The sequence below is a fragment of the Orycteropus afer genome, unplaced genomic scaffold (genome assembly GCF_000298275.1).
Source record: "Orycteropus afer afer isolate SDZICR_OR568_19922 unplaced genomic scaffold, OryAfe1.0 scaffold00053, whole genome shotgun sequence".
In the NCBI taxonomy this organism is placed as follows: Eukaryota; Metazoa; Chordata; class Mammalia; order Tubulidentata; family Orycteropodidae; genus Orycteropus; species Orycteropus afer.
In genome coordinates this window covers 11,998,366-12,022,627 of record NW_006921640.1, presented here as the reverse complement: position 1 = coordinate 12,022,627, position 24,262 = coordinate 11,998,366, and the positions used below count along the sequence as shown (strand labels likewise).

The window sequence follows — 24,262 nt, the reverse complement described above, 5'->3', positions numbered from 1 at the left end:
GTTTTCCTTGATCTGTCTCTCAATCCTTTGAAGATAACCTAAATATAATTCTTTTGAATTCCTTATCAGGGAGTTCCAGTGCTGCGTCTTCCTCAGGGATGTGTTTTGGATCTGTATCCTGGTCCCTTGTTTCTCCTGCTTTATCTTGCTTCTTTGTGTGGACTGTGATGCTTTGTTGTCTCCGAGGCATTGAGACATTTTTGTGTTTATATTTAATTGGTGATTGTATGTTGGAGTGACTTGCCCACAATTTTCATTTTCTTTATTTTGTTTGTTTATTATCTATACAGGCAGGGTACTGTGCTGTGCTCCTCTATTCACTAGTTGACAGCACTTATTCACTCACCACCTGTCTCTTTTCCTTTGTCAGCCTCTTGTATGTCCTTACCGACCCTGGTAAACAGAGCCTGTTCTTAGGTCCCTGGAATCTGAATGGGAATGCTATCACTTTAAAATCCAAAATGGTTGCCACTTGTAAACATTCCAGGTTTGGTATTTTTATGGTATTTGGTGTAAGGTATGAAATGTGGGTCTAACGTTCTCCCCTAGATAGCTGCTCAGTGGTATGAGACACTATCTTTATTATGTACTAAATTCGTATATTAGCAGGTGTTCTCTTTCTAGATTTTATATGCTATTGCATGGGTCTCTATTTGTTCATAGACCAGTACCACACTCTTTTGAATTACTAATTTTTATGGTATGTTTTATGATATAGTATTTATTTCTCATTGCTTTTGTTTTTCAGCGTTTTCCTACCTATTTTTTTTCTCCATGTGAACTTTGGAATTATGAAATTTTAAAAGTAATTTAGTGAGAATTTTCATGTTTTCTTATCTGAAAACATGGTATGACTTTTCATTTGTTCCAGTCTGCTTTGTGCCCGCCATATTTTAAGGTTTTCCACATACAAGTCTGGCATATTCCTTATTACATTAACTCCTAAATATTTTATTTTCTTGGATTTATTTTTGTTGGAGTCTTATTTGTCTGTCATCTGTGTGTGATTTTCAACTACTTGTCTGTCTATCTTAGAACTATTAGTTTCTAAATGTATTAATTTTTATCCCTCTATTAACTTCTTTTAGAGAGATAAAAAATTAATACGTTTAGAAATTAATAGTTCTAGAGTGGGAGATATACTTCTTTAAAGATTTACTTCCTCAGAAATCCAAATGGGTTTGCTATGAGTTGGAATCGACTCAATGACAGTGAGTTTTTTTTTTTTTTCTTTTATTATTTATATGGATTTTAATTTAACTTCCTTGGATACCAAGAAATACAATTTTATTAGTTGCAAATAATGATAGTTTACCTCTTCTCATTTTTATGTATTTCTAATTTTCTTTTATTGGATTGTATTAATGATACCTTCAATAGAGTAGTCATTTGGTTGATTTTCATGGGAATGCCTCTAGTGTTTCTGTGTTAGACTTTTTTTTTAACTTTTTATTGTGATTTCAGTGAAAGTTTATAGAATAAGTTTTCCATTCAACAGTTCATACACATTTTGTTTCATGACATTGATTGCAATCCCTATAATGTAACAGCACTCTCCCCACTTCCTCTCTATGGTTACCATTTCCCTTTGTCTTTCTTTCCTATTCATTTCTGACTTCTCAGCTTTATCCCTGGGTGAATGCTGCCCTTTTCACCCCTTATGTTTGATTGATCTAAGGAATGCATAGCACCCTGGTATTATTGTTCACCTCAGGCCTGTCTATTATTTGGTTGAAAGTTGAGCCATGGGTGTGAGTTCAGTTCCAGGCCTAAAGGATGACTAAGGACCATAGTCTTGGGAGTTGTAACCATCTCTATCAGACCAGTAAGCCTGATCTTTTTTATTATTTTGAGGTTTGCTCCACATTTTTCTCCTACTCTATCCAGGATCTCTTATTGTCATCCCTTTCAGAGTAGTTGTCAGTAGTAGCTGGGCACCATCTAGTTCTTCTGGTCTCAGGGTCATGGAGGCTGAGGTTCACATGGTCTGCTAGTCCCTTGGATTAATTATTTCTATGCATCTTTTGATTTTCTTTGCTTCGGATGAGGAGAGAATAGTAGTGGCACCTTAGATGGCTGATCGCAAGCTTTTAAGACCCCAGTCACTACTCACCAAAGTAGGATGTAGAACAATGTCTTTGTGCACTATGTTATGCCAATCTCCTTTAGATTTGATATTTGTTTGGGAGATGGTGTGTGTGTGTGTGTGTGTGTGATTTTTGTGTTTAATAAATAAGATAAAATATGAATGAGTCATTTTTATACATACATATTTATATATAATATTTCCCTAATCTTTTTTAACCAAATGTTTATTATATTAATGTATCTCTCTCTTTTTTTTTTTAGTGGTCTGACAAGCCCTGTGTACCCCATTTGCTTCAGAGGGACAGTTATTATGTTTATACCCAGCAAGAGCTTAAAGAGAAGCTTTATCAAGAAATCATAGCATATTTTGACAAAGGCAAAGTGAGTGTTGGGTTGTTTGTTTTTGTACTGAGGGAAGAGGAAAATGACTTGTTTTTTTTATTAACCCCTTGTGTGTCTTTGAATTCTGAACCTTAGATGGGAGAGAAAATGAATGCATAGATTAAGGTTTGAAAGGTAATAAAGATCAGTTACCTTTGGGACACTTAGCCTAAAGGAGAATACAACAGGCAGCTCAGAGCCCCAGTTTCAAGTACCATAATTTTACATTTAAAATACTGATGATGGCCAGGCATGGTATCATCATCTTTGCTATGCATCCTCAAGAGATTTGGGTTAGCGCCTGGTACACACCAAGTCACTACTGCCTGACACTATAGACTGTAGATAACAAGCAACCTAATTGCCTAAATTACCTTGCCAGAAGGTAAAATAAACATAAGAACTGGGCCAAAAAGTCGTGGAGTCTCTGGGCATTTCCAGGTGGAAGACTTAGATTGTCTTCTTTTTCTCTTATATAACTTAGCATTTCATGAGAAGAGGAGGGAACTTGGGTGGGCTACTAACTTGAGTCCGACGATGTTGCTATCTGGCTTCTTCCACCTTACCTAGCTGATCAGGAGTGGTTTTCATATGGTACATCTTAGAACCTTTTTTATAATTTAGTGATAAATACCCTGAAATTTCAGAAGAGGAAATACTATCGAATAATGATCTCAAAAGTTTATCAATTTAATATGTTTTATCATTGCTTGTGAACTGCACATACATTCCTTGCACAGCCAGTGGCAATGGAACATAGCACCTTATTAACAAGAATGAAATAGGAAATTACTAGATGGTGCATTTTTAATACTACTCATCTAAGACACATTTTCAAGTCACTGGGTGGTACAAATGGTTAACACACTTGACAACTAGCAGAAGAAAGGTTAGAGGTTCAAGTCCATTCAGAGGCACCTTGGAAGAAAGGACTAGTGATCTACTTCTGAAAAATTCGTCATTGAAAATCCTGGGGAGCATAGTTCTACTCTAACACACATGGAGTCACCATGAGTTTGGAGTCCACTTTATGGCAACTGATTTAAGAGACGTTTTATGAAATCTCAGAATGACTAGAAGGGCTAAATCTGGGATGCTAGCCTCAGACACCAGATATGTGTATTAGTCTGTAACTTACATGTTCATAAATACTATAAGGTATTTCCAAAAATTATTTTACTGAGAGAGCTTAGTGAACCTAAGACAGTTTAGGTAGAAATAGGAAACAATACCCTAAATGGGAAACACATAGTAGGGTTAGCTTGTCTTTCATCTTCTCAAATAACCCATTTACACATATACACAAACCCAGAACCAGAGTCCCACACCAACTTCCTTTCTGGTCCAAGATGTTCTTGCTCTCTGGGGACCTAGGCTTTGGAACTGGTTTTTCTCTATATTCAATTGTCTTCAGTCCTTTGCTTTTGAACTCAATATTGCTTTGTTTTGAGACACGTAGTGTTCTTTATGTTCTTAAAGACAGAAACACAGGAAAATGCTCTCTGGCAAAGCAGCCCAGATGTAGCAGCTTTATGTTGTCAGAAGAAAAGGTTTAAATGATGCAAGAATGTAATAAGCCAGGCACATCCAAAGAAATTCAACCCACCTGACTACTTACTTTTTCCCATTGATTCTTTCAAATGAATTTTGCAGCTGGATCAATGGCTGCTTTGTTCTCCACTTTTAACCCTACTTTTGTTTTACTGAAGATGTGGGAGAAGGCAATCAAACTGAGCAAAGAGTTGGCCGAAACTTATGAAAGCAAAGTATTTGACTACGAGGGCCTTGGCAATCTCCTGGTGAGTCTGGGCCAATGTGAGGGGAGGGGAGGGGAGGGAGGAGAGAGGGAATGTTAAGCTTCTAAAAAGTTTCTAAAATTGAAAAGTAAACCTTGCGTGAAATAAAAATGAAAAAATCAATTTTAGAAAAAAGATGTAATCCAAAGATTTTATCATTATTCTTCTAGGCTATCCTTGATGGAAAGTTCAAGACTATGGAATAGGCTTTGCCCCAAAGGGGTGGTAGAATAGAACCTCGGAATAATAGTGGCTTGGGTAGAGCTTTCCCCAGCATTCCTCAGGATCCCTCTCTACAGCCCTGTATTTCTTTTTGGTACTGTTTGTTCTCTCTGGCCATTTCCTGGCCCATCTCCTTTTCAATCTCTTATTCACTCTGGCTTCCATTAATACTGTCCATGTTTCAGATGTTCTCTGACATCTTCTGTTCACTGAAAAAAGTTACTTGCTGTGTGGTTCACAACTACATGGCCCTGCTAAGTGAATAAACTACTCATTTTGAGCCTTGGTTTGTTTTTCTAAGAGTGCCAATGTGCACATCTTCATAAGATGTTGTAACATGCTTCTGGTAGATCCTGATTTTTTTTTTTTTTTTTTTTGCCTTCTTCCTTCTCATAACTGCCACTGGGTTGTTCTTTTACTTGTGTATAACACTTAGTTGCAGGCACTGGTCAGCTATATAAAAACAATAAAATAAAAATGGCCTCTAAATGCCCAGTGACAGACAAAAACAAAATATTACATTTGATCATTTTTATTCATTTATTTGATAATTTTTAGTTGAGAAATAATCAAAGTTCAGTTCTAGGTTTTCATGTAATAATTTATTTGAAGAGATACTTACCAAGATGACTTTGGGGGGAAAAAAAAAAGGACCAGTCTACTGGACCAGCTCCTGCCATCATAAAAAAATTCACTTATTAATTTCATGAACTAAATTGAACTGAGATGTTAGTAATGTAAAATGTTCCCTTCCAAGAAAATATTCTGACAATGAACTTGACCCAGGTTTATTCTTTATTAGGCATGCTAACCAGTGTAAGAAGGAACTCTGGTAGCGTTGTGGTTAAGGCATTGGGCTGCTAACTAGAGGATGGCAGTTTGTACCCATCAGTCACTCCACAGGAGGAAGATGGAGGCAGTTGACTTCCGTAAAGACTTATGGCCTTGGAAACCCAGTGGGGTTTGCTATGAGTCAGAATTGACTTGATTGCAGTGGGTAGCCACTGTGAGAAGACTTTGAGAGGGGTTTAGGGGCATCCCTCAAAACCCCTCAGATACCTGCTTTGCTTTCTTTAATGCTGGCTCTAACTATGAGTCCTATCTGGAAGTCTACCCCCCTTGTAAAGAATTGGAGATATGGGGTGGTACCAAATATTAGAAAACAAAACATCACCACAACCTTCTGGGCACTTAGACCTGAACCAGTTACTTGAATTCAAACCACCTGCATGAATTGGAAAGTTCATTTCTTCTCCCGTGTATCTCTAGGAAAGGGCAGCCACCTTCCATGAACTCAGAAAGTGCTTCTTAACCTTTAGGGGTCCTGAGCCTCTTTGGAGAAACTGGTGAAAACTCTGCATAGCCTCCCTACACAGATAGCACATGCATATAATTTTGCACACAGTTTAGGAGCCCACAGATCCTCTAAGGCTGATTCCTAGACCCTGGGTCCAGAACCTCTGATCCAATTAGGGATTTGAACCATTGTGAACTGGTTCTGTCATGGGCAACACAGTGATATCAAAACAGTCCTGAATTTATAAAATGTGGGTGTACGAGAATGATAATCTGAAAGGGAAAAATAAAAATTATGACTTGAAGCCCTGGAAAGGGAGACTCGGAAGAGTTCTAGTGAGCACTTTCAGGAGCCCAATGGGGGAGAGTGGATTATGGCCAGAACTGTGGAGAGTGACACACATTCAAAGTGACACAGTTGGCTGCTATCTTTGAACCAGGCATCACTGTTTCTGACTCTGTCGGTCAAGAGATTTGATTGCTATGCATTGCCCTTGTTTTCTAAGAGGGAGATTAAGTTTTTAACAGGGTGTCAATCTATAATCTTTCCTGTTCTGGTTATTGTTCTGATACATCTACATTTTACAAATTCAGATCCAGTCCAGTTTCACTTTGTTGGCTATGACTGAACCAGAAGAACTTGTTCAAAGCCCTAGATCCAAGGAAAGGATAACACTTCTGCCCACAAGATATTTTCCAAAGATCTTTCATTTCTTTGTGTTACATTGGAAACAGCAAAGCAAAGAGTCTGACCTTTTTTCCCAACAACATCCTTGTAACCTTCCAGTGGAATGTCTTCTTTTGTTTTCAGAAAAAAAGAGCCTCATTTTATGAGAACATCATTAAGGCAATGAGGCCTCAGCCTGAATACTTTGCTGTTGGATACTATGGACAGGGCTTTCCTTCTTTCCTGCGGGTAAGAAATCTGAGGGTGGTCTACAAAGCCATTAAGCCCTGTAGTCTGAAAGAGGAAATGTGTTCATCTTTTTTCCAGATGGGCAGGAATGTGTGAGCAGCTGCCGACCTGTGTTCTCACTGTGGGAGGTTTGGGAGGGAAACCACTTCCTGTGCTGCTGGACTCTCCCCTTCTCCTCACCCTACACCCCTGGACACCACTGATATTCTGGCAGACCTTTAGTAAAATGACTTTTCCCAGGTGGGATGAAAAGGGAAAAACAGAACTATCCCCTCCACTAGTCTGCTGCTAGAGGTCAAGCTGAAGAAAACTGGATTGATGTATTTAGTCACTTATTTTATTTCTGGCCAGAGCTAATTTGAGAGCAAATATCCCAAGGACAAGAGTGAAAGAGTTTCACAAAAATAAAAGTTTTGTTGTAACTGAAAAGAAGGATGATATTTTTTTCTGAAAATTTCCTACAATGTGATATTAATTTTACAGTGAAAAAAAAGTGGAAATACACTTCTAATTATAATCAAACAGTCCCTGCCCTCATTGATTTGCCAGCCTAATGGGGGAGATGTTAATGAAATAATTATAGAAACAATGTAAAATTAAAAAGTGACCAAAAAAGGTATTTGGCATTGGTAAGAGTCTGTAATCAGGGAATATTTGCCCAAGTGAAATAAAAAGCTATCATTCACACAAAAACCTGTATGTAAATGTTTATAGCAGCTTTATTCACAGTAACCAAAGAAACTCATGGCATCCCCAGGTGTGTCAAAGTAGAACTGTGCTCCATAGGGTTTTTAATCTCTGATTTTTTGGTAGTAAATCTTCAGGCCTTAGTTCTGAGGTGCCTATGAATAGACTTGAACTTTCAATCTTTCAGTTAGCAGCCAAGCATTTTAACTGTTGACACCACCCAGACACTCCTGAAGTGTAATAAACTGTGGTATATCCATGGAATACTACTCAATAGTAATAAGCTGTGGACTCTAGATATATACAGCCACATGGAAGAGTTATAAATGCATTTTACTAAGTGAAAGAACTTACACTTAAAAGGCTACATACACCATGATTTTATTTATATGACATTCTTTCCAAGGCAACACCATAAAGACAGAAAACAGATCAGCAGATGTCTGTGAATGGAGGGTACGTTGAGCTACAGAGGGGCATGGGGAGATTTTTGGCAGTGATGAAACTGTTTTATACCTTGATTGTGGTCATGGTTACAGTAGTTAAAGCTCTCAGAAATATACACTAAACAGGGTAGATTTTACTGTATGTAATATATGTATACCTTCGTTTCTTAAAAAAAAAAAAAATCCTGAAAGATGTCCAGGAACTTTATGCTTCAGCTACAATATGAAAAGTGAACTGAGAGTTGAGGTAAAGAGGATAGAAACAAATGTTCCAGACAGAAGAAACAGAAGGCAAGAGCTTGGAAGTGTTGGGGAATGAAAGCAGGCCAGTGCAGCTGGAACAGAGAGAGCTGGCTGTCTTACGTGCTTCCTGAGAGCAGTGGGGAGCCTGCTGGGAAGATCATCTGACTTTGGTATGGAGAATGGATGGTAGGCCCTGTATAGATAGACCAGGAAGAGACTATTGCAAGGTACTTGGGTAAGAGATGACAGTTCGACAGATGATAGTGGTGGCTTTAGAGAGAAGTAGAACAGTTACAGTAATGAAGTCAAATAGCATTTGATGATTGATTGGATAACTGAGAGAGGAAGAAAGAGATATCACAAATGACTCCTAGGTTCCTGGGCTGTATAATTATAGGGTTGGGGACTTCATTCCCTAAGACAGCAGTACTGGGAAAGGACAGAGTCATGGAGGAGAGAATGAATCCATTCACTGAATAAATATTCACTTGCCTCCTGTTACTATGTCTGTTTTAATAAAGGCAGAAAACAAACCAATGCCCTTGAAATTATGGAGCTTATATTCTAACTTGAAGGGCTATGTCCAAAGTAGCTGATTAAGACTAAAAAAAAAATTAAATAGTATTATCAGATGGTGTAGAACAGTGCTTCATGTAATGTAAACAGTAAGTATTATGGAGAAAAATGAATCAGAGAAGATAGAGAGGCAAGGGTGGGAAATGGGATTTTAAAAAGGGCACACAGGAAAGACTTCAGTGAGAAAGTGATAGTTGAGCAAAAACAACAGCAAAAGTGAGAGAACAAGCCATTAGCTATCTAGAAGACTGGAAATCTCAGACAGTGAGATCAGGAGGTTCAGAGGCCCTGAGGCTAGAGAAGCATGAACAAGAGAACAAGTAGGAGAATGGGGATCAGACAAGTAATGGGACCAGAGTGTACAGAGCCTTTGAGATCTTTATAAGCTGTTTATAAAAGTCTAACTTTGGACATACTCAATGTGAGGTAAATTTGGAACAACCAAAAGATGTTAGTAAGCAATTTGGTGTATGGGTCTGGAACGCAAAGGAAAGTTCTAGGCTCAAAAAAATATATTAATGAAAAAAAATTTAATTACATGTAGTTGAAACCATGGTTGTGGATGAGATGGCCTAGGGAGAAAGAATAGTGGAAAGAAATAAGAGCATTTGGGAGGGAGGTTTGTGGAAGTTTCTGTCTTAGCTTTGCTATTAAACTGGGAATCCCAGTCATGATAGGATGATATTCAAGCCTACCCTACATGTTATAATTAGGACCGTTGGTGGCACAATAGCTAAGCACTCGGCTGCTAACTAAAATAGGTTGGTGTTTCGAAGCTACCCAACTGCTCCACAGGAGAAATCTAGCAGTTTGCTCCCCTAAAGATTACAGCCTAAAAAACCCTATGGGCGCAGTTCTACTCTGTCACATGGTGTCACTATGAGTTGAAATCGACTTGAAAGCACCTAACAACAATAACAACTTGTTATATAGGAGTTTCTATGTGGCTAATTGAAAGGTTGCAGTTTAAACTCACCAGCCCCTTTGTGGAAAAAAAATGTGACATTCTGCTTCTGTAAAGATTTACAGTCTTGGAAACCCTATGAGGCAGTTCTGGTCTGTCCTACAAGGTTGCTGTAAGTAAAAATTGACTCCATGACGATGGGTTTGGGTGGCACAAATGATTAAGTGTTTAGCTACTATCCAAAAGGTTGGTGGTTTGAATTCATCTAGGCATGCCTCAAAAGAAAGACCTGGTGATTATTTCTGCAAAATCACAGCCATTGACAACCATATGGAGCACACAGTTCTATGAAACACATGAGTTGGAATTGACACAACAACTGTTTTACTTTTACCTGTTACATATTACTATTTTGAGTGTCACCTCAAATGACAGATGTAAAGAAGACAGCAGTGGTTCAGTGAAAACAAGAACACTTGACATTTTTTTAATACATTTTATTTAAATATAGTTTATGTATAGTGAAATACACAAAACTAAAGTGACATGGGTCAATGCAATTTTTTTTTGCAGTGTTCCCTCCCACCCCTGGCAACCAACAAAGAAAGTGTCCCTCCATATTATAAACCTTTCCTTGACCTTCCACAACAATGAATTGATACTATATTTGTCCTTCTGTGATTGACTTACGTCACTCAGCATAATGTCCTCCAAGTTCATCCATTTTATGCAGTCTTTTGCAGACTCTACATTCTTTAGTGCTGCAAGGCATTCCATTATGTGTATGTATGTACCATAGTTTGGTCATCCACTCTTCCGCTATAAATCTTAGAGATAAGTCCCTTGTCAGATAATGTAATTATCGGCAAATATGAATTTGTTGCTGTCATTTTTATTATGTGCTTTTTCGTGGTGTTGATTTCTTTCTTCCATATAATTTTCTATGCTGAGCTCATTTTATGAATCGTGTTATCACTTCCTTCATTGCTGTTGTTTTAGTATTTGCTGAATATTTATGCTGGTTCTCTTTTTTGATGTGAAGGTATATCATTTTTCTTTAAGGTTACCCTGTGATTTATAGTTTTCTTCCCAAGTTTAGAACCATCTGTTCCATCTTGTAGTTGTCTTGACTTCCCAACCATCTAGAAATTCTGTAACAACACAGTGTTTTCCCTCTTTTTGGTTTGTAGTTGTCCTTATTTGTCAGTTGGTGTCTCTGGGTCCCTGTTTACAATCTTGCAGGCTTCTTTACTTTGGATACTTCCATAGCTGGGTTGGTTTCTGGGTTATATCATCATGTATGTTAGTGGTCAGTTATTGTTGGTTGTTGATTATCTGTCCAAAGGGCTTCCTTTAGCATCTCTTGTAAGGTTGGTCTGGTTTTAACAAATTCCCGTAATTTCTGCTTATCTGGAAATGTCCTGATTTCACCATCATATTTGAGGGACAGTTTTGCTGGGTACATAATTCTTGGTTGGAAATTTTTCTCTTTCAGTGTTTTATATTATACCATCCCATTGTCTTCTCTCCTGCATGGTTTCTTTTGAGAAATCTGAGCTTAGTCTTATTGGTTGCCCCTTGTGGGTAACTTTTTGTTTTTCCCATGCTGCTCTTGTGATTCTTTGTTTGTCTTTGGTTTTGGTGAGTTTGATGATGATGTGTCTTGGTGTTTTTCTTTTGGGGTCTATCCTGTTTGGGGTTCGTTGGACTTCCTGAATGGATATATTCTCATCTTTCATCCTATCAGGGAAGTTCTCCTCCAACAAATCTTGGACAGTTTTCTCAGTGGTTTCATTTTTCTCTTCCTGTTCTGGAATTCCTATTACTTATAGGTTGTTTCTTTTTTTTGTTTGTCTCCCATAAGAACCTTAGGGTTTCTTCATTTTGTTTTGATCTTTTTTCTGATTGATCCCTTTCCAAAGAAGTATACAGATATTTGTCTTCAATCACATTAATTCTGTCTTCCACTGCATCAATTCTACTCCTTTGCCCATTCAATGTGTTACCTATTTTCTGAAAATTTAGTATTAATCTTTTGGATTTCTATGTGTAGATTTTGTATCATTTCTAATTTTTTTTTTATTTTGTCATTTTGTTCTTGTATTGTCTTTCAAAATTGTTCTAGCACTTTCTCTGTGTTTTCCTTGATCTGTCTCTCAGTTTGTTGAAGATGCCTAAATATAATTGTTTTGAATTCCTTATCAGGGAGTTCCAGTGCTGTGTCTTCTTCAGGGATGTATTTTGGGTCTGTATCCTGGTCCCTTGTTTCTCCTGCTCTATCTTGTTTCTTTGTGTGGACTGTGATGCTCTGTTGTCTCCAAGGCATTATGACGTTTTTGTGTTTATATTTAATTGGTGATTGTATGTTGGAGTGACTTGCCCACAATTTTCATTTTCTTTGTTTTGTTTGTATGTTATCTATGCAAGCAGGGTACTGTGCTCCTCTATTTGCTAGTTGACAGCACTTATACACTCACCACCTATCTCCTTTCCTGTTGTCACCCCCTCATATGTCCCTGACTACTTGGCAAACAGAGTCTATTCTTAGGTCCCTGAAATCCGAATGAGAGTGCTATCACTTTAAAATCCAAAATGGTTGCCACTTGTAAAGATTCAAAATGGCTGCACTCTCAGTCACTTTAAATATCCAAAATGGCTGCCTCATGTAAACAATCAAAATGTTTGCGTGCTCCGGACAGTGGAAAGTCAACAGGTCAGGTTGTCTCCCTCCTTGCTGTTTCCCTTCCTAGTCATAGGCCACCAGCGCAGTCGTCCCTGCAGCCTTTGGTGACCAGGGCTGATCTTTAGGTCAATTCTCAGGTCCCAACACCACTTGGAAATATTCAGGCTGTTGGTCCCATCAGAGTAGCTGACAACAGTCCGCAGCTCCGACCATCACTGTACTCACTGTTTTCGTTCAGGTTTTTCCACTAGTTGGTGCCTAATTAATTTCTGCATAATTCCTTTCAAAGCTCAGGGCTCCAGGATTATCTTCTATATCTCTGTCAATTGGTTTTTCTTTTCTTTGTTGAAGTGGTCTGTGTCACTTGTTTACCTAGTCCTCCGTCTTACCAGAAGTCCTACGGCAAACATCTAGAACACTTGACTTTTAAGTTGAAATAATTGGAGTCTAAATCATCTGCTGAGTGCTGTGTGATTTTGCCTGAGTCTTGGTTTTCTTTTCAAGTTACAGATATAAAACCACATCACAGGGTGGTTTTGAGAATTAAATAAATAACATATGGGAAGGCTTTATAAACTATAAACTAGTTTGTGGATATTACATGTTGTTAAAATGTACTGAAAAAGTACAAAATCCTAATAAACAGTAGAATCTAAATGCTTTTCCTTATGCACCATTTCCTTTCACTTAGAATATATAGAACCCCAACCAAGTCTTTCTCTTCTCTGTTTCTATCAATGGCACCATTGCCTTCCTCCTACAAGACCAGTAATCTCAGAATCAGTTGACTCTCCCCATCTTCTTTGCCTGTCACATAAGTCAAACCCCAAATCCTATTACTTCTCCTTTCACTCAGATCCCTTCAGTTAGACATATACTCCAACATCCCATTAGGTTGTCCAAAGCACTTCTTCTGTCATATTCTCCCTCCTTCCAACCTCCAGTGATTCCCCAGGCCTTGAAATTCTGCCTGCCTTCCAAGGCCTTTCATACTCTGGCCCTTCCTACCAGCCCAAGCTTATTTCTTTTGCCTGAACACTGTAAATTATGCCTCTGGGCCTTATTCTTTCATGTATCATACCTGATATTCTCTCCCCTCTTTTGTTGTTGTTGTTATGTGCCGTCAAGTTGGACCTGACTCATAGTGACCCCTCCTTGGGTTTCCAAGACAGTATCACTACAGAAGTAGATTGCCCAGCCTTCCTTCAGAGGAGAGACTGGTGGGTTTGAACCGCCAGACTTCTGGTTAGCAGTCAAGTGCCTTAGGCACTATGCTACCAGAGCTCCTTTTCTTCTATTTACCTCCCTTTAACCTGTCCATTCATCTAGGCCTAATGAAGGCCCTGTCTTCCTTGAGGCCTTCTGTTTCCATTCAAGCTAGTTCATACTGACTCTGCTTCTCTGATTCCTTTCACAATTATTGTCTGTGTCATACAATTAGCATTTTATTATACTCTGATCTCTTGCCAACAACAGTTTTGCCTCAGTGATGGAATTTCATAATGCCTGAATCAGTCACATAGATCTTTCCCAGCTTGGAAAATTTTTATGATCTATTCCAAAAGAACTGGCAATTTTTACTGACTTCAGTGTTTTGTCTAGAGGCGTCTTGTCTTCTCAGAGTTTTTATTAGCTACAATTATCATGTTTACTAATTTGTTTTCTTGTTTTTTATTTCCCTCCACTAGAAAGTAAGATTTTTTTTTTCACTCATCTGCTATGTCTATAAGAATCATCCTTACAAAAAGCAGTAATTCTTGAATGCTTTAAAAAGTAAGTTTTATGAGAGCAGGGTCACTACTGTATCTCTAGAGTCTAGCATATCTACTATTTGGTTTTTTGAAAATTAATTTTATTGTGGTAAAATACATATAACAAAACACTTGGTATGTTAACAATTTTAAGTCTGCAAATTACTGACATTCATTACATTCATCATGTTGTGCAACCATCATCACCCTAAACAGAAAATCAGTACCCTCATCAATAAATACCTATGATATGAATGGACAAGTGTTTTTTTCTTTGGGGGGAGGAAAATGATTTTTAAGAACATTATATAAGACTACATATGTACATAGGAGCTCTGGTACCATAGTGCCTAAGGCACTTGACTGCTAACCAGAAGGCTGGCAGTTCAAACCCACCAGCCACTTCTTGGAAGAAAGGTTGGGCAATCTACTTCTGTAGTGATACCACCTCGGAAACCCAAGGAGGTGTCGCTATGAGTTGGGTCTGACTCGAATGGCAAATAACAACAACAACATATGTACATTACTTAAAAATGAATCATGTGGGACTGTCAATGCAAACTACTCATCTTGAGATGATCAGATGAGCACATCCCTTCAAAACAGGGCTGAACTTGCACTTGCACAGGTAACAACAACTGTGAGACAAATTACTCCCATGCCTGGGGCTAGGAAATTTCTTTTACACCATTTGTTTAGAAACACACACATGCACACACACAAAATCCCCATTTTGCAAAAAACTATGTTTTGGAATTGAGGACTTCTAAAATTTAATGTGGTTATTTTCTTTTAAACTGTTGCCATCCACAATGGATTTTCAGGATTAGCTAGAGGTTACTTTAAACTGTTTGTTACATGTACCATGCTGTTAACTACGTCACTATATCGGAAGACATGTGGATTCTTTTGGTAGTGTCATGCTCTCTGAGGAAGTGCCATTCCAAGTGCTGGTCCACAAACTGTTCCTGGATTATGATGAGATAAGGAGCTTGTATGCATAATGTAAACACAGTGCCTTTTCTGGGAGAGAAAGTTTCACCATGAGAAAATTGTCAACATGAATGAAACATCATGCCCAGTGATGTAGTTGATTTACATTGGGGCACAAACTTCTTATTTCCTTAAAGATCCACACAGGCCATTTGCAGACTGCTGTGGTCCACAGACCACACTATGAGTAGTAGCACTGCACCTGGCTGTGACTTAAGTCTGCAAATAAACCACAAGCACTTATCAAAGATCATGTATGATGGTTGTTGCTGGACATGTAATAGATATTCAATGAGACTTAATGGTGGATTAAACTTTGACTGGGGAGCAGTGGCTTCTTCAGTACCAAGATCTTCAGTTGCCTGCCCTTCTTCATAGTTAATGATTACTTTTTTGTCTCTGACCCGTAGAATAAAATCTTCATCTACCGGGGGAAGGAGTATGAGAGACGAGAAGACTTCAGCCTGAGGTTACTGACCCAGTTCCCCAATGCTGAGAAGATGACCAGCACCACTCCTCCTGGAGAGGACATCAAGTCCTCCCCAAAGCAGTGTATCCTTGCCAACTGGAAACATGGCCAGAGGCTCTGGGACCTTGTAGAGCACCAGCTAAACCAGAGAAGCTAAGGATTGAAGTCCCTTTTATGCATGTAGATATGTTTGATGTCCTCAGGTCACTCATGTAACTGTTCTGACTCAGTTTCCCATTTCATGTTAAATCTTCAAACCCTAATGTCCTTAGCTGGTTGTTATGAACTGTAGTAAAACCTGTGAAAGCTCGAAACTGTGTAAGGCAGAAACCTATCAGAGAAGAAAAACTCAAATATCTTCCACTAATAGTGTTAGAAAAGTGGTTAAGACTGCCCCCTGTCAAAGGCAGAAAATTTGCAAGACCTTGAAAAACAAGACAGTCCCATCAAATTCTGGCTCCCACAGGTTTCATTGTAATAATGGGCAAGAGATGATAAGCAAATCTTGAATATGAAGTGGTACATTTTATAATCATTTGGGGATCTTGAGGAGCATATAGACTTTCTGCTCTGGATTCTGAATACAGTTATATAGCTTTTTTTATAGTATATAATGACTTATTGAAATATCAGTTATATGCTTAAAAAAAGAAAACCCCAGTGGCTCCATAAGAAGGTTAATTTTAGAACTTTCTAATGTGTTTTAGGCTAAACTAAAGACCTTAAGAAATCAAACAGTATTCTAAGAGAGGTGGATAGATGAACAGCTGTTGTGGCAGAGTAGATTAAAAAATGGGCTCTGGAGTCCCATCTCTATCACTTACTGTGTAACTTTGGGCAAATTCCTTCTGTATGCCTCAGTTTTTTTAAAATGCAGATGATAATTCTTCCTCCTAGCATTGTTGTAAAGATTGTTGTTGTTGTTGTTGTTGTTATGTGCCGTCAAGTCGGACCCGACTCATAGCGACCCCTCCTTGGGTTTCCAAGGCAGTATTACTACGGAAATAGATTGCCCCATCTTCCTTCTGAGGAGTGGCTGGTGGGTTTGAACCATCAGCCTTCTGGTTAGCAGTCAAGTGCCTTAGCCACTATGCTACCAGAGGTGAGTAAATATATGTAAAACACTTAGAATGATGCCTAGCACATAGTGAAAATTCAATAAATATTAGCCATTACTAAAGATGTAGATTGATAAATACCTATAGAGAAACAGCTACAGATCAGTAGACAAACCTACCTCTAACATGAAGAGAATAGTGGTCTATTAACTGCCAGTGGAAGCTTAGAGAAGAAAAATTCTCCAAGATAATTTTTTTTGAGGGGTTATAAAACCAAAAAATGAAACCTACTGCCATCAAGTCAATTTTGACTCATAGCAACCCCCATTGGGTTTCTGAGGCGGTGAATCTTTAGGAAAGTAGATTGCCCAGTCTTTCTTCCACAGAGGGTCTCATGGGTTTAAACCACCAACCTTCTGGTTAGCAGCCAGATGCTTTAGGCACTTAGCTACCAGAGCTCCTTTTGAGGGGTTATAGAGATTCAGGAAACAACTGGGGAGCTTCTTCATATGGGAATGCAAAGAGTTTTTTAAGAACTCGATTTCAAGTCAGGGTCCTGGTCCTGGACCACAGTAATTTTTGCATAGTCATGTGACCCTGCCCAAGTAGCTTCATTTCCCAACACTTCAGTTTTATAATCTAGAACCAGGAAAAAAAAAAAAAAAAAAAAAACACCTCACTGCCATGGAGTCAACTCCAACTCATATCGACCCCTCCGAGGTGGTATCTTTATGGAAGTATATTGCCTGGTCTTCCAAGGAGTAGCTGGTGGGTTTGAACCACCAGCCTTCTGGTTAGCAGTCAGATGCCTTAGGCACTATGCTACCAGAGCTGAGGGAGGATACATTTATTTTCTTTAAATACATAATAGCTCTTCTGTGAAAATTGTAACAAAATAAGAGATACTTCTTTATGTGAAAATGCTTTGTGAACTCTAAGCATTAAGGCACAGCCCAGTGCTTGTCAGATGTTATGATAGGTAAGATTCCTGTGGAAGCCTCTGCAGAGAAGGTAATCCAGCGGCTCTAGGGCAGTGCTGGCATCTCTGTGTGTTTAACAAGTCCAGGGGATTCGGGTGCCACTGTTGGTCTGCAGGCTTGCCTTTGAGAAAGAGGAGTAGAGTCGCTGTTATGTCTACACCCAAGTGCTTTAAACTCTAGTTTAAATGCTGTAGATGTTGACAGTACATCTGTGTAGGTGGAAGAAAGTAATTTCTATATTCCAATCATTAAATCAGACAAGGACTTACCTGGTCACTTCACCACTTACCAGTTGTGTGATCTTGGCTTCTAAGCTCGCAAAGCCTTGGATTCTTTATCTATAAAAGGAAACTAATAACATCCATCTTGTAAAGTTGTTGTATGTATTGGAGATAACATATTCCAATCACCTAGTACAGTGCCTAGCTATGGTGCTCCATAAACAAATGGTACTCAGGAAATTCCTATTACCTGAGTCTAGCAGTTCCATAAGCATGCTTACCCAAAAATAATCCTTTAAAGCAATTTCTAATCACCTACTTCTTGATATTTGATCAATGTCTGTTTTCTTGTGGTGGAGGCCCTGGGTGGTACACAAAGTTATGCTCTCAGCTGCTGACCAAAAGGTTAGGAATTTTAGTCCACCCAGAGGTGCCTCACCAGAAAGGCCTGGCAAACTACTTCTGAAAAATCCGCCATTGAAACCTCTATGGAGCACAGTTGTATTCTCACACACATGGGCTTGCCAGAAGTCGGGATCTGCTTAATGAGAACAGGTTTATCTTTTAGGGTGTTTATTTTGCTATGGCAAGTTGTTTCTAGTCAAAAATGCCCTAGAATTGATGAATTAATAAGGCATTTTGGTAATATATAAGAGAACACTTATTTTCAGTGCAGTCCAAGCATTTGGATAAAAGGGAATGACCGGTGAAAGTGCTACTGCTGTCTGTGACACAGGAAACACAGGTTGTGCTTTCTACTTGCAAAGCCATCATGGCCCCAGCTCCATCCTTTCCTTAACAAGCTCCTCAGACATGCAGTGCTTCACTGTAAAGCCAGTGATGAGCCTACCGCCCAGCTACAAAGACAAACCAGTTCCTGAGCAGATCTTAAAGTAAGTGGTTTCTTTTTAAAACACTTGTCTCCTTTATACTCATTGTCTAGGAGCATATCATTAACAAAGCATTAAATTCATTACAGTTTGCAAGACCTATTGTTTATCCCATTTTGAGTGACATTAAGAGCTTAGTACCTCAAAGAGATTTTTTTGTTTTGTTCCTTTGTTGTTTTGTTGTTCTGTGCCGTCGAGTCGGACCCAACTCATAACGACCCCTCCTTGGGTTTCTGAGGCAATATCATTACGGATATAGATTGCCCAACCTTCCTTCCAAGGAGCGGCTGGTGGGTTTGAACCGCCAGCCTTCTGGTTAGCAGTCAAGTGCCTTAGGCCCTATGCCACCAGAGCTCCTTTTGTTCTTTTAGGCAGAGGGAAATTAGGAGTTTTAGTCCTAGGTGTCTGATCCTCCAGCTGTTATTTCTACTGGGAAGCATTCACTGACTTCCCCTTGGCTGATGAGCTCCCCAGGAACATAATTCATTGTGTTGACCTAAGAAATTAGCAGGGTTGATCAAACTGATACAAAATACAGCAAATGATGTTACACATGTAAATACATTTACTATTCCAAGTTGTGAGCTGTGGTTTATAGGAATGTTTTAAATGTGAAATACAATCAAATTGTGCACTGCCTAAAGCTTTCACTGTGAAGACTGTTTCAGTTTTAGTAGCTTAATGAGTAAAATTCAGACTGGAAGATGACGTCAGAACAGGGAGTACTTAGCTCTGAGAGAAAATACAGCATCATTGCTGTGTCCTTTCCTAGCTACTACAGAGCTAACGAAGTACAGCAGTTCAGATATTCCCGGCCATTCTGGAAAGGAGAAAAGGATCCGGACAATGAATTTGCTGTGAGTCCACCCCTTTTACCCTCTAAGACAATACAAAATGTTGGCATCTAAAATGGAGGCCTTCCACCTAACCAGCCTGTACAGCAGAACTGACGGCAGCCCTAGCAGTAGAGCTCCTTGTCCTCATTACCTAGACAGCAGTCCGTCATCTCAGTGCAAAACTCTGGACTGAGAGTCCAGAGACTGGCTCTACTCCTGGGCCTGCTATGAACATGACCTTGGACGAGTCCCCCCTCCCTAGACCACCAATTTCCCATCTGTAGAGTGAGAGGGTATGAGAAGATACTCCCTTTCAGCTGGAAACACCCCAAATCCTTAAATTTTATGAAAACATCTGCCCCACTTACTAAGAAGGCATTTGAGAATAAAATCTCATTTAGCTAAGTCAGGCGGTTTTGCTCTTTTACCTGGGAACAGCAATTCATATTTTCCTTTCTTCCACCAGAGCATGTGGATTGAAAGGACCACGTATACAACTGCATATACCTTTCCTGGGATTCTCAAGTGGTTCGAAGTCAAACAGATTTCAACAGTGAGTCATTTGAAATTGGAACTCAGAAAAATCTCTCTGTCTCCAAATATAGTAACAGCCTTTGTTAAATTCCCCCTACAATTCTCACTAACTTGGCCAGCTTCCTCTGGCCAACTTCATTTTTATAAGGGGAAATAAAAGACATGCTTGTATAATAGAACTCCTTTATAAAACTGATGTTACAATACCAATCCTTAAAGGTTACTCAACAGTGAATGACTCCTTTATGACCAAATGAGTGTTGTCTTCTCTGTGATCCTGCTGGTGTCCCCAAACATTTCTGGAATGCCTCTTTTCCAGTTTCTGCTCCACATTCTTCTCTCCCAAACCTTTCCTCTTCTTCTATTCTCAGCTAATTACATCAACAATTGTTCTGGTTATCTACTGCCATTCTGACAGAAATATACCACAAATGGAAGGCCTTAACAAACAGGAGTTTATTCTCTTACAGTTTGGAGGCTAGAAGTCTGAGTTCAAACTGCCAGGCTCTAGGGACTGTGTGAAAGCCCCTCGACCTTGGGCTTTAGCTCAGCCTCTTGCTTCTGGCCCACTGATGCTAGAGTCATCGCTTCACTCAGACAGCTGCTGGCTGCTGAGGCTAACAAGCCCTAACAAGGTCAATAAATAAAATGGCATAGTCCCAATGTTACCAAACCACATGGCAGGCCATTAATTCAAGTCCATTGTAAGTCCCAAGGTCTACAGAGCATGGCAGACTGCTGAACAATGACATGGCTACATGCAAGATTCAAGCATGCCATAAGCTAGAGACCATTCCCCAAGACTTCTCTTTATATACAAGAAGTAGACCACATCCCTAAGGCAGCTACTCAGCTGCTCACAGTAGATTCCACCATGGAGTTGATTACCAGTCTCATCATAGGGAATAGTAGTACATCCAGGTGCCCAGCCACTCAACCAGGCCCAGCCAAGTTGACACACAAACTGAACTACCACCCCAATCATCCTAGGTGCCTCCCTCTTCATTACCCCAAAAGGCTGCCTGTTTTACCACCTAAATATTAAACCTGCTTTCTTTGTTTCCAACCCTCTTACTACTACCCTGTGTCTGGTCCCTCCTTCATCTCTGATGGATGCCTCAGCTGGGTTAGGTGCCCTTTGAGAAGGCCTAATTGTCTTCTCAAGTGCATTTTCCTCACTGCCTTAGAGTGTGAATTCTTTACCTAACCTGACCATAACACTCTGAGCTGAAACCCCTCAGTGGCTCCCCAGTGCCTATGGTGTAAAGCCTACACAGGCAGGGCCTATTGATTAGGTTCTTCCACCCTACCTCCTACAACTCCCACCTTGTATTATGGACTCTGAAAAAACTAATCCGCTTCACAATAAAAATTTAAAAAAAAAAAAAAAAAAAGTTTGCAAGTGGCCATGCAAGGCACAACAATTGGTCTTTTATTTGCCTAGAGCAACAGAGAAAGAAGTCAGGAATAGGAGGAGGATATGGAATGTGTAGCTAATTGCCTCCATGAACAACTGCCTCTTTTGCTGTGAGTCCAGAAGAACTGGGTGAAAAAGAAAAAAAAAAGACTGTGCTCATTCATGCTGTCTCAATTCTCCATGACACTGAGTCATCTGCCTAAAATGCCTCGTCCCACCTTTCAGCTTAACTCACTCCTGTTGATATTCAGTTTGGGCACCAGCTTCTCCAGGAGGGCATCTCTGGAACACCCAAGCTGGGTTAGATGCCCTTTCTCTGTGCCCCATAGCACTGTGGATATATTTCAAACAAGCTACCAGCAGCATTATATTGACTTAACATATCTTGAGTCCCCACGAAAGCCATAAGCTCCTCCCAGACATGAATTACATGTATCTTAATCGTTTTTGTATCAATGGCTAAGATACTCTGCTGTCCCATTGTCATTAATCTTCTAAAATATCTCAGAGAAGCTTTACTCAGGGACTATTATTTCAGCTCTGGGTTTTTCTTCTCGAATTTCTGTAGAGGCTTTGTCTGAGGAGTAATCATTACTGTAGCTCTAGTTTTTAGATCATCATTGTACCTTATACAAGAAGTAACTTATCTCCAGGAAAAAAAAAAAAAAGTAGCTTATTTTGCGACTTACCAACACCAATTCATACAAGTGTGGTGTCCTTATAAACAAGCAGAACTTCACTCTCCTATAGATTGGTAAATAATTTATGCCATTTGCAAGGAATAATTAAGCCTTTTCCAGTCTTTGCTTTCCAGTTGCAAAGTGCCCTTCTCCTGTGCTTTCCACCTCTCAGGAGGAAATCAGCCCTTTGGAGAACGCCATAGAAACCATGGAGCTTACCAATGAGAGGATCAGCAACTGTGTTCAGCAGCATGCCTGGGACCGGTCCCTCTCTGTGCACCCACTCTCCATGCTCCTCAATGGCATTGTGGACCCAGCTGTCATGGGAGGATACTCCAACTATGAAAAGGTGGGCTGAGTCTCAGGAACCCCACAGGACTCAACAGGCCCAGTGTATTTCCATAGTTCCCTCCATGGCACTGTGCAGGTGATGAATTAGTTTCTTTTCTCTGATGAATAAACTGCCTGCTAACTGAAACATTGGCAGTTTGAACTCAGCCTTTGGGTGGCTGTAGGAGAAAGACCTGGTAGTCTGTTCCTGTAAAGATTACAATCTAGAAAACCCTATTGAACAGTTCTACTCTGTTGCACGGGGTCATTATGAGTTGAAAATTGGCTTGATGGGCCTAACATCAACAATACACCTCTATTAATGAACAGGTCGAATTAATGAAAAGGTTGTTCTCGACCTCATACCTGCTAGTGGTAAACATCAGCCCAGCCACTGTTAGGCTACAACCTAGTAAGACTCATGGAAAGAAGATCGACCCAATATACCACTAAATGTTTCACCTGCTAGTCCCTATCTCATTCTCTCTCCCCTGAAAGGAAGAAAGCTAGTGGGTGGGCCCTAGAACTCAGGGTGTGGTAGAAATAAAGCAGTATTTGTTCTGAAGGCAGAGCCACACTCTATTTAGAATTGTTTTCCAATAAGTCCACCCTCATGCCTGACTGTATATGCTATAGGTTATATGAACAAATGGTGGCCCAGAGACTATAATTAAATTACTTCAGCTTTCAAGTAAGTCATATCTGGCACATATTCTGGGGGGGGAAAAAAAAAAGATGAAAGGTGCCCTTACAACATTTTAATTCATTGCATAGAGTTCATATATATATATATATAAATAAAAAACCTCAATCTGTGGGCTCAGGACCATAGTCACAGGGACGTCAAGCTCAATTGACATAACATACTACACAAAACATTGTTCCACCTCCTACTTTGACAAGTAGCAACTGGGATCTTAAAAACTTGCAAGCAGCCATTTAGATGCAGCAATGGGCCTCTCCTCATCCAGAGCAAAGAAGAATGAAGAAACCAAAGATTCATGAAAACAATTATTCATAGCAACTGGTGCACCATACAATCTGCAGCCTATACAACTGTGAGACCAGAAGAGGTAGATGGTGCCTGGCTACCACTGTCAACCACTTAGAGGAGGATCTATGGAGGAGATCGTGGATAGAGAGGGAGAACAATGTGGAATAAAACTCAAAATCATTTGGGAAAAAAAAACAGGGGAGACCAAGTTTGCTGGTCTGATAGAGCCTGGTAGAACCACTGAGACTATGGCTTCTAGCTGCACTTCAGGTCTAGAATTGAACCCACACCTGTGGCTTCTAGCCAAACAAAAGACAGGCATATGAGTTGAACGTTTACCTGAGGTAGATACACTCCTTGGAGAGAACAATCATGGGAGAAAAGAAGGGCTGTTTATGCACAGGGAGACAGCTCAGGGCAGGAGTGCATGGAGGGATGGACGGGAAGAGGTACCTATCAGGAGGAAGCAGGAGGGTAGCTATTGCATTGGGGTAAGTTGTAGTCAACGTCAGGAGACAATGTGTGTGTGAACTGCTGTATGGAAAGTGAATTTGCTCTGTAAACTTTCACCCAAATCATAATACTAAAAAAAAAACAAAAAACCAAACTCGCTGCCAACAAATCGATTCCAACTCTTAGTGACCCCTTTGGGTTTCCGAGGTGGTAAATCTTTATGGAAGTAGATTGCCCAGTCTTCCTTCCATGGAGTGCCTGGTGGGTTTGAATGCCAGTTAGCAGTTAAATGCCTTAGGCATTATGCCATCATAGCTCCTTAATATATATGTACATACATATATATACATATATACATACATATATATATATATATATATATATATGTTGTTGTTTTATATATTGTTGTTTTTGTTAT

General features: G+C 39.6%; 1 protein-coding gene across 1 annotated transcript in view; it reads left to right on the top strand.

The window, feature by feature from the left end:
- The window catches only part of DOCK5 (dedicator of cytokinesis 5), a 210,921-nt gene that overhangs the window by 148,730 nt on the left and 37,929 nt on the right, over nt 1-24,262 (top strand). Inside the window, exons 37-44 of the mRNA XM_007938781.1 lie at nt 2,350-2,469; nt 4,179-4,268; nt 6,595-6,699; nt 15,393-15,534; nt 18,522-18,603; nt 19,373-19,457; nt 19,903-19,989; nt 22,240-22,416. Of these exons, the coding sequence (XP_007936972.1) occupies nt 2,350-2,469; nt 4,179-4,268; nt 6,595-6,699; nt 15,393-15,534; nt 18,522-18,603; nt 19,373-19,457; nt 19,903-19,989; nt 22,240-22,416 (888 nt within the window). The remainder of the gene's footprint in view (nt 1-2,349; nt 2,470-4,178; nt 4,269-6,594; nt 6,700-15,392; nt 15,535-18,521; nt 18,604-19,372; nt 19,458-19,902; nt 19,990-22,239; nt 22,417-24,262) is intronic.